Source organism: Bos mutus, chromosome 10 (genome assembly GCF_027580195.1).
Source record: "Bos mutus isolate GX-2022 chromosome 10, NWIPB_WYAK_1.1, whole genome shotgun sequence".
Classification (NCBI taxonomy): Eukaryota; Metazoa; Chordata; class Mammalia; order Artiodactyla; family Bovidae; genus Bos; species Bos mutus.
The window spans coordinates 98,538,845-98,554,143 of record NC_091626.1 but is presented as its reverse complement, the minus strand read 5'-3'; the positions used below and the strand labels follow the sequence as shown (position 1 = coordinate 98,554,143).

The following is a 15,299-nucleotide window of genomic DNA, read 5'->3' as shown; positions in this document are numbered from 1 at the left end:
GGAACCTGGGGAGAAGGGCTCGAAAGAGGGCGAGGAGAAACAAGACGGGGTGCCCTGGGGAACAGCCTCTCTCTCTCTCTCCGGGCCCCACGTGCGCACACGGGCACCTCTCCCTTCCCCGAGCCCCGCTCCGCCGTCGCTCTCGCAGAAATGTCCTCCAGATGTGCGCGGCCTCCCTCCCCGGCCGAGGGTTCCGCGGGGAGCTGCGCCAGCCAGCGCGGAGTCAGCAGTTGGCCCGAGCCCATTTCCCAGATGGGTGAGGGGAGGGTTTTTTTGTTTTTTGTTTTTCCTCTGCCTTCGTTCCTTCTCTCAGCCTAAGTTTCTAGGTCTTTTCTCACCAAAAGTTTCGGGAGGGCAAACCACAATGCCAGCGCCCTTTCCACCCCACTGCCCGCTCACCCCCGACCACCCCACCCCGCTCCGACACGGGATAATCTCCGAATTGATGGCTTTCCAGGGAATCGGTGCTGCTCCCCGCCATCCCATCCCACTCCGCCCCAGCCTGCCTGACCCTGGATCCTAGGACATTAACGGAAAGAACGTTCTCTGCATCCCCAGGGCTGTGGTTGATCAGCTTAAGTTGAGGAAATGAAGACACAGACCTGTTTAAGAGGCTTCACTGCTTGTGAGTGGTGGAGGTGATATTTAATACGGGCTCTCGGGTTTGGGAAGACATTATTTTTATTTGCATAAGAAATGAGGGATCCTAGGTGTATGGCACCCCACTCCAGTATTCTTGCCTGGAAAATCCCGTGGACGGAGGAGCCTGGTAGGCTGCAGTCCATGGGGTCGTGAAGAGTCGGACACGACTGAGCGACTTCACTTTCACTTTTCACTTTCATGCATTGGAGAAGGAAATGGCAACCCACTCCAGTGTTCTTGCTTGGAGAATCCCAGGGACGGGGGAGCCTGATGGGCTGCCGAGTCGGACACGACTGAAGCAACTTAGCAGCAGCAGCAGCAGGTGTAAAAAGGTTAAAGTAACTTGCGTTTGAATTACTTTTAGGTCATATAATCAGGGGGAGTCAACACTGAGATTGGGACACAGGAAGTCTGTTGCCAGCATCTATTCACTTAAATGTGCTGTGCTTAGTCGCTCAGTCCTTTCCAACTCCTTGTGACCCCGTGGACTGTAGCCCACCAGGCTCCTCTGTCTATGGGGATTCTCCAGGCAAGAATACTGGAGTGGGCTGCCATGCCCTCCTCCAGTGCACTTAAATATTATGCTCTATTTCCTCTGTAATTCAGCTATCATTTGAAAAATATTTTTGACACTTACTATATGCCAGGCACTGTTCTAGGCTCTGTGGAGGCAGCAGTGAAAAAAACCAACCAAATCATTCCCTTAAGGACTTTACATTCTAGAAGTGGAGGTAGAACCATGGGGAAGGCAATAACTGATTTAACATATGTAAATAATGTGGTGTGATAAAAGGTAAGTGCCATGGTGGAAAATAAACCAGAGAAGACAGAGTGCCCAGGTTAAGGGGCTGTTGCAATTTAAAATCAGAGAAGGCCTTACTGAGACCTTTAAGTAAATACTTGCAAAATGGGAGGGAAAATTATTAAAGTTATATCCTTCTGGATACCACCTCTACCAATCAGAGTCCACAGGGCAGGGCTCTGACACGTGTATTTTCAACACACTTCACTGGTGATTCAGGTGCTCAGCAAGGTTTGGAAGCCACTATTCCAGGGCTTTTTTCTGCCCAGAGTGAGCATCTTTTGCTTTCAGGAATTTGGGGAAGAAGTGGGAGTGAAGGTTTGGAAACTGGTGGTGGTGATGTGGCTATAAAAAGTGGAAAGAAAATAGAAATGGAGTCAGTATTGCTAAAAGAGCTCTCTAAAATGGAACCAGAAGGCCATTAAGGAAGTATGAATTATGCGAGTCTCAGCCTGAGTAAAACCTAACCTTCTGTCCACTCACTGTCCTAATGAAGGCATCCAGAAGATCTGCCAGAAATTCAAGATACTTATCAGACCCCTATCTTATAATAACTTGTGACAGCCTGTTTACTTATCACTTGTTTTTTGGTTGCTCAGTTCTGTCCGACTCTTTGCGACCCCATGGACTAAAGCACACCAGGCTTCCCTGTCCTTCACTATCTCCTGGAGCTTGCTCAAACTCATGTCTATTGAGTCGGTAATGCCATCCAACCATCTCAACCTCTGTTGGCCCCTTTTCCTCCTGCCCTCAATCTTTCCCAGCATCAGGGTCTTTTCCAATGAATCGGTTCTTTGCATCAGACCCTTACTCTAAAACAATTCTTGATTCCTTAAAGACAAATATTTCCTTTCTAGCATCAGAGAACAGCGTCATGGCCTTTGCCTTTGTAATCTCCTTTCCCTTCCTCTTTCCTGGAACACTCTTGATTTTACCAGAATCTGTGTCTCCCGAATTGCAATTTTCAGACCCCTACCCCCTCAATAAAGCTCTTTATTATTTGCAGCCTCCATATTGATTACTGTTTGACAGCAATTAAAAGAAATGGGAAAATCCTAAGATTAATCCCTTCTTCCTCATCTGGCACCAAGGAAGAAGGGAACAAGGGCTTCGCTGGAGCCTATATTTCATCCATCTTAGATCTTTGGCAGTGAATGTTTATTCAGATTAAAATCTAACAGGGTATTACTCTCACTGAGAATCAGAACTCATGAGTAAAAGGTTTTAGGGGTAATCTCTAAGAGTCACTACAAGGGAGGAAGCTGAGAAAGTTCTGCAGGGCTACACAGGTAGTATCTGCCAAGCTAGGATGAGGTTTCAACTCTTCTGACATCCAGGCAGTACTGTTGTTGTCACGGGCATGCTAGCACATAGCCCTACCCAGTAAACGTGTGGATAAATGGTTGGACCTAATCATTTATTAGGGATTGAAGAAATCCTACATTCCAGTTTTAGGGTTGGTAATCCCTCTTACACATCTTTGCTTTTGAGAAGCCATCTAAAGCCTTACCCCTAGGATGATGCTGGGGACACTTCACTTTCAGGGCCATGAACTCAAGCTCTGGGGTCCCAGCTGGGAGTCCCCAGTACCAAGGATTGGTCAGTGTTATTGACGTAGGGAACCTTACATGTAGAGTCAATGAAGACTTGATAGTCCCATTAGGCTGGGAATTTGGGGACCATCTTCCTCTACTGGCCCAGGAGACTGGCTGGCACCCAGTCAGTCTCAATACACGCCAGAGAAAAACACCAGTAAGACCTGGTGTCAGAAAAGCATGTGGCTCTGCTGCTTAATACTCAGGTGATTTTCCTCAAGGTACTGTTCTGTACCTCACTGTCTTCAATTGTTGGATAGAAATACTACTTTTGCTCACTTCATGGGGGCTTGGAGGGGTTATCTGTACTTTTGAAAGTTATATTTGATGTGTTGGTTCAACTGCTCTGTCAACTTCTTGAAGGCAGAAATTAAGTATATTGCACTTTGCATCGTAAACCATTTATTAGCACCTGACCCTCAGGGTGTCCATCCAATGGAGACAGTATAACTTATCTTGTCTCCTACAAAGTTGTTATGCATTTTCCATGCGCTAATAACTGTGAAGTTCCTCTGTACATTGACAAGAGCTATACACATGAAAAGGATGAGAATAGTTACTACTATTAATAATAGTGCTTTGCACTTTACAACTTACCTATTTGAACAGATCTACACAGATGTAGGCCCTGATGCTGGGAAAGATTGAAGGCGGGAGGAGAAGGGGACGACAGAGGATGAGATGGTTGGATGGAATCACCGACTCAGTGGACATGAGTCTGAGTAAACTCTGGGAGTTGGTGATGGACAGGGAGGCCTGGTGTGCTGTGCAGTCCATGGGGTTGCAAAGAGTAGGACATGACTGAATGACTGAACTGAACAGAGGTAGGCAGTTTCTAAAGACTAAAACTTTTCACTGTCCCACAGGAGCACCCTCATCAGGATTTAATATGTGGAGATTCCTTCCAAATGTCAGAAAAGGTAGGTTTAGGAAAGATTTGGTTTAAATTTGAGGATGGCACATACACTCCAGGAAACACTGAAGCGGACCCTTTAAGTCCTAGAATGAAAGGGCGGAGCCGTCGTCAGGGACGCGACTGAGCGTCTGGGTTTCCAGGAAGTGACGTCAGGCAGCCGCAGAGATGGAGGACTTGCTGGATCTAGGCGAGGAGCGGCGTCGCGGCCCGGCCACCTCCGTGAGGACCGACTCGGGGCGGGGATCGGGGCCAAGAATTAGCGGGTGGGGAGGGGCGACCCCGCCGGCCCTGGCTTTCCTGAGCCGCCTCGGCCCAGCCTGTCCCTGGCGCCAGGAGCTAGCAGGCTCTGAGCCTTGCGGGGGTGAGGCCGGCGAGGAGGCGGCCTTCCTCGCTCCGCCCCTGGGGCAGCGGTGAGCTCCAATGCTGGCCTAGGGTTTGCTTTCTTCAAAATTCTCAAAGACTGGAAAACAGATCCTTCCCCTGCCGGCCTGTGAGAACGGTGGGAAATTTCCCAGTTTCTCTCCGCTTTCTGGAGCTCCAACTTGCCAACTTCCCAAGGATGGACAGATAGATCTGAGAGTGACTGGAGGGGCCCTGGCGAGGGTCACACTTGCACTCATGCTAGAGCTTTTTCCCTTGACCATGTCATGCCTGGAGTTGAAGTAAAAAACGTACTGTTTTCGGAGTGGAAGGAGGGAAAGGAGTTAGGGAGGGCCTTTCTTTCAACTCATCCCCAGGGGAGGTGGGCGTTACCTCATTTTTAAAGATCGAGGGCGTGGTCGGAAGCGAGATGGGGAGCCCAGAGGTCAGAGGGAGTGTAAAGCTGTTGCATGGGTTGCATCGATTTCCTTATCTCTAGAATGGAGATTTATGTCTCCTTCAAGGAGGTGAAGATGAAATGAGATGTGCCTGGAAAGCATTTAACACAGTAACTGGCATATGCTGAGTTATTAGAAGAGGTTAGCGGCTGTTGCTTCTGAGGTGATTTACCCAAGGTTATAGCCCGGTGTCGGGAAGATCCCCTGGAGGAGGGCATGGCAACCCACTCCAGAATTCTTGCCTGGAGAATCCCATGGACAGAGGAGCCTGAATGGCTACAGTCCATAGGGTCTCAAAGAGTCTGACACAACTGAAGCGGCTTAGCACGTATATATATATAGATAACTGAGCTAGATTCAAGACCCAAGTTCAGTGTGTGTGTGTCTTAAATCCATCATGGGCTCACCAAGCCTTTTTACCTTTAAAATTACTGAAGATCAGAGTCACTAAAAGATTGGCCCACAAGTCTTTAGTTTCTGCTGTGGAATCTCTACATGTCTTGAAGTGCCCTAATAACATCAGATAGCCTCCAAATTGCTAGAGAGGAGATATGAGGAATGGGAGCAAATTGTTCTAGAAAGAAGCAGGTTGCTTGACTGACCAAGGAGAATATTATGTCATCAGGCCTTTCTTGATATGTGTATTTTTTAGTGCCGGGAGAAAATGAGTGTAGTTACTCATTTATTCTTTCAACAAATATTTACTGAGCTCCTTCTGTGTATCAGGCATTGATTGTCCTAGGTGTTAGAAATATAACAGTGAAAAGAAAAACTAAGTCCCTGCCCTCATGGGGCTTATGTTTCAGTGGAGGAAGATGGGCAATAAAGAGACCATACATTTAAAATATATAAAACCAGGTAGTAATGTAGTTTCCCTACCAGTCATTCCTATGGATTTATACAGGGTCTTCCAAAAGTTTAAAACCTTAAAATCCTTGCCAAATATACTAGAGAAACCATCTATAAACAGTAGAGACAAGATCCTTGAAGTTTTGTTTGACCACAATCACTCCGTGTAATATGCCATATTCAGATACCCAATACATGGAAAAGGGCAGCCACAGGTGAAGGAGTAGAATTGTCTACCTTGGGAAGAAAATGAGCTGCTTATTGTCCAAAATATTGTTTCTGTCATTCCTGAAATCTAAATGATTGATTAGAATTTCATGTGTAAACACTACATGAGGGTTTTTATGCAGCTCTCATGTAACTTCTCTCAATTTATTGATGCAGTCAGTTCTTAGAACATCTTAGAACTGAAATTCCAGCAGGGCACAGAAAAAGCCTTCAGAATTTGAAGGCAGAAGATTTTGCTCTTATGTTTATCTGCCACTTTATTGCTTTCCCGGGTCTCAATTACACCATTTGTAAAATGGCCTCAGTCCCAGTCCCTATTATTGTGAAATCAAATGAAGCTACATCAGATGAGATCTAAAAATGCTTACAGTAATGCTGTATTTTTTTAAAGAGCAAAAAAAGAAAAATATAAACATTTCAACACCCTCCAGTCTGCCCAAATAATGTTTGTATGTGCTGCGAGGCATTGGAGACACAGATGGAGCCCTCCACCCTAGGAGGGCTTTGGGAAACACCTGCAAATGGTTCCTTTGATGACTCAGAATTTGAAGTGTTCTGATTCCCAAAGCTGATGTCTCAAAAAATTCTTGTAAGAGCTTTCCTTTAATGTCTGTAAGTACAAATCCAATTAGCATATACGTCAAAGGAAATGCTATCTGTATTTCTCTGGTTTCAGTTTCCATGGAATTTCTTCCCCCACCAAGCCTTTTTGATAACTATTTTCATGCCAAGCTGCAGCTTTGAAATTAGGCCCTCCTGAAATCCCACATCGGGACGTGGGAGCCTTGACCATACTCTGCCTGAGCTGTGGCATGAGCTGCCTGTCCATTCTAGAGGAAGTTCTAGGTGCATTTCTTTGGGTAGAATAGTTCTATGGCCATTAAAAGAAAACATTGTGATCAACGCATGAATTTCCTATTACCATATAGAACTGACTTTGGGCACTTTGTTTGAAGGGTTTGGAGTATTTTCTAAGTGATCAACACATGGGTTTCTTGCCCTACCACATAGAACTGACTTTGGGCACTTTTGTTTGAAGGGTTTGGAACATTTTCTAAGTATGTTCGAGTTGCTCAAATCCCATCCACCCCATGTCATCAGAAACCCAGTCCTTGCTTACCTTGGCAGAAATGTCTTCCTCATAGTGGCTCAGAGACGTTTGAGTCAGCAGCACCTCTCATCTCTCCTTACAGGGGGCCAAGATGGGGCGCCGAGCTCAACAGGAGTCCACCCAAGCCGAGAATCATCTCAGTGGCAAGAATTCCTCTTTGACTCTGACTGCAGAGGTGGGTGCTAAAAAGTTTTCAGCTCTTAACAGTTGGCAGTTACTCAGTGAGCAAGGATTTGGCCTTTCATATTATTATTTTCTTTTTCTTTAATGTCAGCCTTCCTCCTATATTGATTTGGGAATTCCCTTCCCCAGCCTTTGTCCTATTAGCAAGAAATGAAAGAGTAGCTGTTTTCTTTTGATGCCAGACTAGTTTCTCTGCATTGCTTTATATTCCCAGTGAAGAAGTTTTGTACGTTAACTGAAGCAAGGGACTGGGAGCTTTCAAAATCCAGCCAAAATCCGGGTTTTTATTCCTGCCAGATAAAAGCCAGTGAGGCATGCTGGTGACGTAAAGTTGAATTACACAAGTGGACGTTTTGTTCTCAGTGGTGACCTGCGCTTTCTACAGTTTTCAGGCGGGAAGGGAACCCGTACTGGTACTGGCCTTGCTTTCTTGGAAGCTTTTCCAAGTGGCCTGGAATCGTGGGAATTTATCCAGCTTCTCCGCGGAGGGTGGGTAATCTTGATGAGCAATACTTTTGATGCCAGAGCACTATTTTTGGCAGTTTACTCAGGACTTCTTTTCACCCTCCTCTGCCCTGTGTGAAGAAACTTCTGCCCTTTTCTAGAGCTGGCTTCAGGGTAATTCTCACTGTCAGCTTTTCCTCACTTCTCCAGGCTGACTTAGGGCTCGTACTTCTCAATTGCCATGGTACCTGTTTCAGGCCCTCGTTTTCTGTTTATGCGTCTGGCCCACTAGAGAGTGAGTTTCTGGGCAACATGCAACATGGCTACTCAGTTGCCCAGCTCATTAGCCTACAGTGGGTTTATGAGGGCAGCTCTGCTGGGAGGCCTGATGGACCGGGTAGGTAGGTGAGCACAGCATGCTGGGGACAAGACAGACACACTTGACTTACATATCACATAAGTAGGAATATCCTTCACTTTCATCAGAAATAAGTCCTCTACCATGCTTTCAAGCACTCCACATGGGCCTTTCAGTTTCTCTTCTATTTTCTCACTGATTATAGAAATACGGGTACAGAGAAGCAGTTTCCCTCTCAGATAACAATTTTTTATTGTTGTTTAGTTGCTAGATTGTGTCCAACTCTTTGCAGTCCCACGGACTGTAGCCCACCAGGCTCTTCTGTCCGTGGTGTTTCCCAGGCAAGAATACTGAAGTGGGTCGCCATTTCCTTCTCCAAGGGATGTTCTCAACCCAGGGATTGAACCAGCCTCTCCTACATTGGCAGGCAAATTCTATACCACTGAGCCACCCAGGTGACCCCAGATAACAACCATGCCAACACAGAAAAACTGGCGGCTGACTCTTGGCCTCATGGTCTGAAGTCAGTAGGGAGAGGTCGGGGAGGGACTGTGGAGGCCACAGGTAACCACACTTGGAGTAACCACTTCCTGGTCACAGCCGCTGATGTCTGGAGAGTATAGGTCCTGTACTGCCAGCTCTTCTGATTTTCCAAGAGACTCTGGCAGTCTGAAATTTTATGTAAAAGCAACACATTTTTAGAGATCAGTGACTAATTATAATAATTAAATCACTATATGGGCTCTATTAGGCCTGAAGGTTGTCAGTTTGTGACTTTGACCATAGTGCCTCCTTTATAGAGCTTATTAGATTAGCCAGAAAGTTCATTCGGATTTTTCCATAAGAGTGCATGGAAAAACTCAAATGAACTTTTTGGCCAACCCACTGTATTGTATTCTAATTGTTTATCTTCTTGGCTCCCTCAGAAGATGTTCCCTTTTGGAAGGCGAGGGGTGTTTAAAAAAAAACAAAACAATTTTTTTTTTTTTTTTTGGCCATGCTGCATTGGCATTTGGGATTTTAGTTCCCAGACCAGGGATCGAACCTGTGCCTCCTGCAGTGGAGTCGCAGAATCCAGTCACCACTGGACCGCCAAGGAAGTCCCTATCCCCTTTGTTTATCACAGTGCCTGGCACAGAGCAGGCATGCAGAGGGTGAGTGGGGTGAAGTTCATAGTGTGTGATGAGGGCCCTTGGAAGCTGAAGAAGAGTGTTACAGGGTTGGGGTGGCAGGTAGTGGGACATTGGAGGCATAGTGAAAAGGGTACAGTGGAGGGGAGACAGTGAAAGAAGAGCTACCAGACCCAAGCCTGGATCTCAAGAAGCTTGAACTGCAGTGGTGTATGTCTGTGAAGAGAAGATGAGCCAGCCAGTGACCAGGGTAACGGACGTCTGTTCTTGCCCTTTGGCCACTTCAGCCTGTGGGCCAGGGAAGATCCATCCCACACCCAGATCATCAATTCATTTATTTAACAAGTATTTATTGATGCTTACTGTGTGCCAGGCACTGTTTTAGGGGCTTGGCATATTTCAGTGAACAAGAGACAAATCCCATACAGTAATGGAACTTACATTTGCATGCTCGCTGGCAGTCACGAAGGCTAATTACAAGCCAACCCCATTGTGGAGGAGGTTATAAGGAGGAGCCACCTTAAGTGGCGAGGTGAGTGAGCCCAAGATGGGCCGAGGTGTCCTGATGGGAAGTCCTTTGTGGCCCCACCCCGGATCAGCTTCCGGGCTGGGGTCACTAGGCAGGTTTGCCCACTTGCCTTCCCCTGAGCTCAGGTGAGAGTCAGGGCTGTGAGCACCTAAGTCCAGAATAATGCACCTATCAGCATGTCAGCCTTTTTGGAATACCTACTTATTTCCACTGAGCCATGTACTCTTTTTAAAAAAAAAAAAACAACTCTGGGCCTTAGTATTTTTTCTGGGAAAACATGATGAAAAGTCATTCTGTTCTTTACCTACCTGGTGCCTCTGACAGCAAAATGCCAGTAAGAATTCCAGGATTCCTTCTCTCCCTGAGTTAATTGAGGTTTAAAGCAGTGTGGGCAGCCTCCCTCAGGCCAGATGCACACTGTGCTGTGTGGGACTTTTTGACTGATTCTTTCTAAAATTAGATTTCTAAGACTTGTGTGTGTGCCCATTTACATTCCAGTTCTGAATATATTACTTGATATATTTATTTTTGTCCTCTCACTGAGTATATTCTAGGATGAAGCTATTCATGAAAACATAAATATGGTACCTGGGGGCTGTCAGACATACTGCAATTACTTTTTAAAAAATTTTTTTAATTTTATTTTTGGCTGCACTGGGTCTTTGCTGCCGCACACGGGCATTCTCTAGTTGCAGCGAGCAAGGGGCTGCTCTCTGGCTGTAGTGTGCGGGCTTCTCATTGCAGTGGCTTCTCCTGTTGCGGAGCACGGTCTCTGGAGCGACATGTAGGCTCAGTAGCTGTGATCCATGCGCTTAGTTGCCCCGTGGCATGTGGAATCTTCCTGGAGCAGGGATTGAATTCCTGTCCCCTGCATTAGCAGGCAGATGCTTAACCACTGGACTACCAGGGAAGTCCTGGAGTTACTTTGGATCCATGTAGTAATTAGTTCCAGAGAAGGCAGTGGCACCCCACTCCAGTACTCTTGCCTGGAAGATTGCATGGATGGAGGAGCCTGGTGGGCTACAGTCCATGGGGTCGCTAAGAGTCGGACACGGCGGAGTGACTTCACTTTCACTTTTCACTTTCATGCATTGGAGAAGGCAATGGCAGCCCACTCCAGTGTTCTTGCCTGGAGAATCCCAGGGATGGGGGAGCCTGGTGGGCTGCCGTCTATGGGGTCGCACAGAGTCGGACATGACTGAAGTGACTTAGCAGCAGTAATTAGTTCAAACAAATGATGATTTTTTTACTTTATTAATTTTTCAAAATATTATTTATTTTGTTGCGCCTGGTCTTAGCTGCAATCTTTTAGTTATGGCAAGCAAACTTTCAGCTGGGACATGCAAGGTGTAGTTCCCTGTCCAGGGCTCACATTGGGAGTGTGAAGTCTTAGACACGGGGCCATATGAGAAATCCCAAATGATGACTTTAAAGTGAGGTGGCAGGCGGGGAACTCATACAGGAAGTCTGGCAGCGGTCTGCTGAAATAGAGGGAACACAGGCTTGGCATCAGAAAGACCAGGGCTCGAGCCTGGACTCTGCTAATTGCCTGGATCTTGAACAAACCCACTAAGCTCTCTAATCCTCCGTTTCATTATCTGTCAAACAGTGGTAACAACACCACCAGGTTGATGTGAGGATTAAGTGAGATATGCATTTAAAAGCACTTTAATAAACTTAAAGGCACAGAACAAATGTTCATTCATTCAGTGAGTGGTGAATAAGAATATTTGGACAGAGCTTTGCTCTTGTTATTGAAGGGCTGCAGAGAAGGAGGATGTGAGCCTGGTCTCTTTTAGAACTGGAAGTCTTTCCAAGGGTTGCTACTCATTTATCCACAGGCTGACGAGTAACAATATGAAGCAGGTTTTTTGCTTTCTAGATGCAGTGGGCATTCCTCCCAAAGGGTGGACAAGGACACAGGCCTCAGGGTCGGACAGCCATGGGCTGGAATCCTGTCTGTGCCACAGGTTAGCTCAGTGGCTCAGCAAGTTTCTTAACCTTTTCAAACCTCAGTTTCCTCATTGGTAAAATGTTGTCGTTCATTCGCCAAGTTGTGTCTGACTCTTTGACCCCATGGATTATAGCACACCAGGCTTCTCTGTCCTTCACCATCTCCCAGATCTTGCTCAAACTCATGTCCATAGAGTTGGTGATGCCATCCAACCATCTCATCCTCTGCCACCCTCTTTTCCTCCTGTCTTCAACCTTTCCCAGCGTTAGGGTCTTTGCCAGTGAGTTGACTCTTTGCATCAGCTACAGCATCAGTCCTTCCAATGAATATTCAGGGTTCATTTCCTTTAGGATTGACTGGTTTGATCTGCTTGCTGTGCATGGGACTCTCAAGAGTTTACTCCAGCACCATAATTCAAAAGCATCAATTCTTTGGCACTCAGCCTTCTTTATGGCCCAATTCTCACATCTGTACATTACTTGAAAAATCATATCTTTGACTATACAGACCTTTGTCGGCAAAGTGATGTCTCTGCTTTTTAATATGCTGTCTGGGTTTGTCATAGCTTTTCTTCCAAGGAGCAAGTGTGTTTTAATTTTGTGGCTGCAGTCACCATCCCCAGTGATTTTGGAGCCCAAGAAAATAAAATCTGTCTCTGATTCCACTTTTGCCCCTTCTATTTGCCATGAAGTGATGGGATCAGATGCCATGATCTTAGTTTTTTAAATGTTGAGTTTTAAGCCAGCTTTTTTACTCTCCTCTTTCACCCTCATCAAGAGGCTCTTTAGTTCCTCTTCACTTTCTGCCATTAGGGTGGTATCATCTGCATATCTGAGATTGTTGATATTTCTCCCGGCAATCTTGATTCCAGCTTGTGATTTATCCAGCCCCGCATTGCACATGATGTATTCTGCATATAAGTTAAATAAGGAAGGTGACAATATACAGCATTGACATACTCCTTTCCCAATTTTTAACCAGTTTGTTGTTTCATGTCCGGTTATAACTGTTGCTTCTTGACCTGAAAACAGGTTTCTCAGGAGGCAGATAAGGTGGTCTGCTATTTCCATCTCTTTAAGAATTTTCCACAGTTTGTTGTGATCCACACAGTCAAAGGCTTTAGTGTAGTCAATGAAGCAGGAGAAGATTTTCTTTGAAATTCTCTTGCTTTTTCTGTGATCCAACAGATGTTGGCAATTTGATCTCTGGTTCCTCTGCCTTTTCTAAATCCTGCTTGAACATCTGGAAGTTCTTGGTTCGTGTGTTGCTGAAGCCTAGTGTGATGGATTTTGAGCATTACATTGCTAGCATGTGGGCTTCCCTGATAGTTCAGTTGGTAAAGAATCCACCTGCAATGCAGGAGACTCCGGTTCAGTTCCTAGGTTGGGAAGATCCGCTGGAGAAGAGATAGGCTACCAACTCCAGTATTCTGGCCTGGAGAATTCCAAGGACTACAGTCCATGGGGCCGCAAAGAGTCCGACTTGACTTGCTAGCATGTGAAATGAGTGCAATTATGTGGTAGTTTGAACATTCTTTGGCATCGCCTTTCTTTGGGATTGAATAGGATGGCCAGAAAGAAAAAACAAGATAAGCATGTGTAAAGTAAGCCCTTAACCCAGTTTGACACATAAGTGCTCATTATATTATTATCTCTCCAGAGCTTGGGTATTCTATTATTGTGCCTTAACCCTCTCTACTGAGGTTGAAAGCTGGTGGCCTTCAGGCTAGTCTTAGCCTATAGTCAAGTCTTCTTTGATCCAGACAGAGTTAAGCACTTTTTAAACTTGGGTGTTATCTTTTGTAAATTAGGAAACTTTATGTGAAAATCCAGATTTGGGGCTCCTCTTTGAAACCAGGCTGGCATTCCCCCTGGCAGCAGTTGGCCTGAGCTGATTAAGGTGCTTGCTTCCACATGGCCTGCCCTCTCCAGCTCACGCTTTCTTACTTGAATACACCTGGTCAGATTTACTCACATCTGATGTGCCTGACTCCTGTTTCCATTTGAGTTTAAAACTCCTGCTCTTTTAGGATGGATTGATTTTCCAGGTATCCTTATGTATCTATGGGTATTAAATGTGACTGCACGCATCAGAAACTCAGCCGCAGGGCTTGGAGCAGACGGGAGTGGTTTTCCTCACAGCAAGAAGCCCAGTGGCGGGCAGGGCAGGTACGGTCACGGGGGAGGGCCCTGGGTCGCCCTCTCCCCTTCTGGATGCCCGCTCTGCCCTCTGGAGCTTGTAATGCGTTCTCGTGATTGTTGACATCATAGTCGGTCATTCCCCACAGATGTGATCTGTAGTCTAGGTGAGGAGAGAGGGAAGGGGGGAAGAGTCCAGGGTCCTACCAAGAAACTCTGTGCCTTCTTGACAGGAAAGTGATAGCCAGAGACTTCACCAAGTAGACTTTCCTAGTTACATGTCATCGGTCAGAACTAGGTCTTAAAACCACTTTAAATTTCAAAGGAGTTTTTCAGCTGGGCACGTTGCCATACCCATCACATTGGGGTTTGGGGGGTTAGGGAGAAGAGGAATCACTGAGTAGGCAATTTATGACATATCAATTAAAAAAGATGTATGCAAAGATTTTTTTCTCCTAGGCTTGGGTATAAAAGGAAAGAATTATTTTTAGTAGCCAAAAAAAGAAAAAATAATCCACATTCCTCTCCAGTTTTCTAATTTGGGGTTGTATAGAGTTCAGAGAAAATCTGTATGCCCCGAAGTTCCAAGATACTCGATGCACTTGCCAGTGTTGTCCCTTCTCCACCTTTTCCTTCTTCCTGTTTTATCTGTAACCATTCAGGATTTTCTACCTGTAGAGTACCTGTGACTCAGCCCAGGTAATTAGACTCTTCCTCCCTCTCTGAAAGAAGAGGAAGGGTCTCTTTAGTTGCTTGCTGCTGCTGCTGCTAAGTCGCTTTAGTCATGTCCGACTCTGTGCGACCCCATAGACGGCAGCCCACCAGGCTCCCCTGTCCCTGGGATTCCCCAGGCAAGAACACCGGAGTGGGTTGCCATTTCCTTCTCCAATGCATGAACATGAAAAGTGAAAGTGAAGTTGCTCAGTCATGTCCGACTCTTCGTGACTCCGTGGACTGCAGCCCATCAGGCCCTCTGTCCGTGGGATTTTCCAGGCAAGAGTACTGGAGTGGGGTGCCATTGCCTTAGTTGCTTGGTCAATCTGCTGCTGCTGCTGCTAAGTCGCTTCAGTCGTGTCCGACTCTGTGCGACCCCATAGACAGCAGCCCACCAGGCTCCCCCATCCCTGGGATTCTCCAGGCAAGAACACTGGAGTGGGTTGCCATTTCCTTCTCCAATGCATGAAAGTGAAAAGTGAAAGGGAAGTCGCTCAGTCGTGTCCGACTCTAGCAACCCCATGGACTGCAGCCAACCATATAAATTTTTAAAAAATTTTAAAGAATTTACCTGTCTAATCATACTGATGAACCAGAAAGATGAGCTCTTTCAGTAGTTTTACTAGCTCGGAGTTGACTATAGAGTCCTGTTGGATTAGGTAATGCACATAAAGGTCCCTGCACAAAGGCACCTCTCAAGAAGTTGTAAGTACTTAGAAGGTTTATGACTGCACCCCTCGTGTGTGTGTGTGTGTGTGTGTGTGTGTGTGTGTGTGTGTTTGCCACTTGTCACCAATCAGGCTTAGATCACTAGATGCATGGTTCAGTTAGCAATTCAGGTTGGTGTTACAACTGTGGACACTTTAACTGGTGCCCTGATAAGCATCT

General features: G+C 46.0%; 2 protein-coding genes across 5 annotated transcripts in view; one reads left to right on the top strand and one right to left on the bottom strand.

The window, feature by feature from the left end:
- TGFB3 (transforming growth factor beta 3) overlaps positions 1 to 7,114 on the bottom strand; it is a 33,283-nt gene extending 26,169 nt beyond the window's left edge. Inside the window, exon 1 of one of the 2 annotated variants that reach the window (XM_005889630.3) lies at positions 6,971 to 7,114. The gene's annotated coding sequence lies outside the window, so the exon portion shown is untranslated. The remainder of the gene's footprint in view (positions 1 to 6,970) is intronic. The other variant, XM_070378465.1, reaches the window with a different exon arrangement.
- The window catches only part of IFT43 (intraflagellar transport 43), a 108,189-nt gene that overhangs the window by 494 nt on the left and 92,396 nt on the right, over positions 1 to 15,299 (top strand). Inside the window, exons 2-4 of one of the 3 annotated variants that reach the window (XM_070378466.1) lie at positions 458 to 625; positions 3,906 to 3,959; positions 7,044 to 7,136. In XM_070378466.1, the coding sequence (XP_070234567.1) occupies positions 3,948 to 3,959; positions 7,044 to 7,136 (105 nt within the window). In that variant the 5' untranslated portion in view covers positions 458 to 625; positions 3,906 to 3,947. Of the gene's footprint in view, positions 1 to 457; positions 626 to 3,905; positions 3,960 to 4,021; positions 4,175 to 7,043; positions 7,137 to 15,299 lie in introns of those variants that run through there. The other 2 variants (XM_070378467.1, XM_005889629.3) reach the window with 2 other exon arrangements.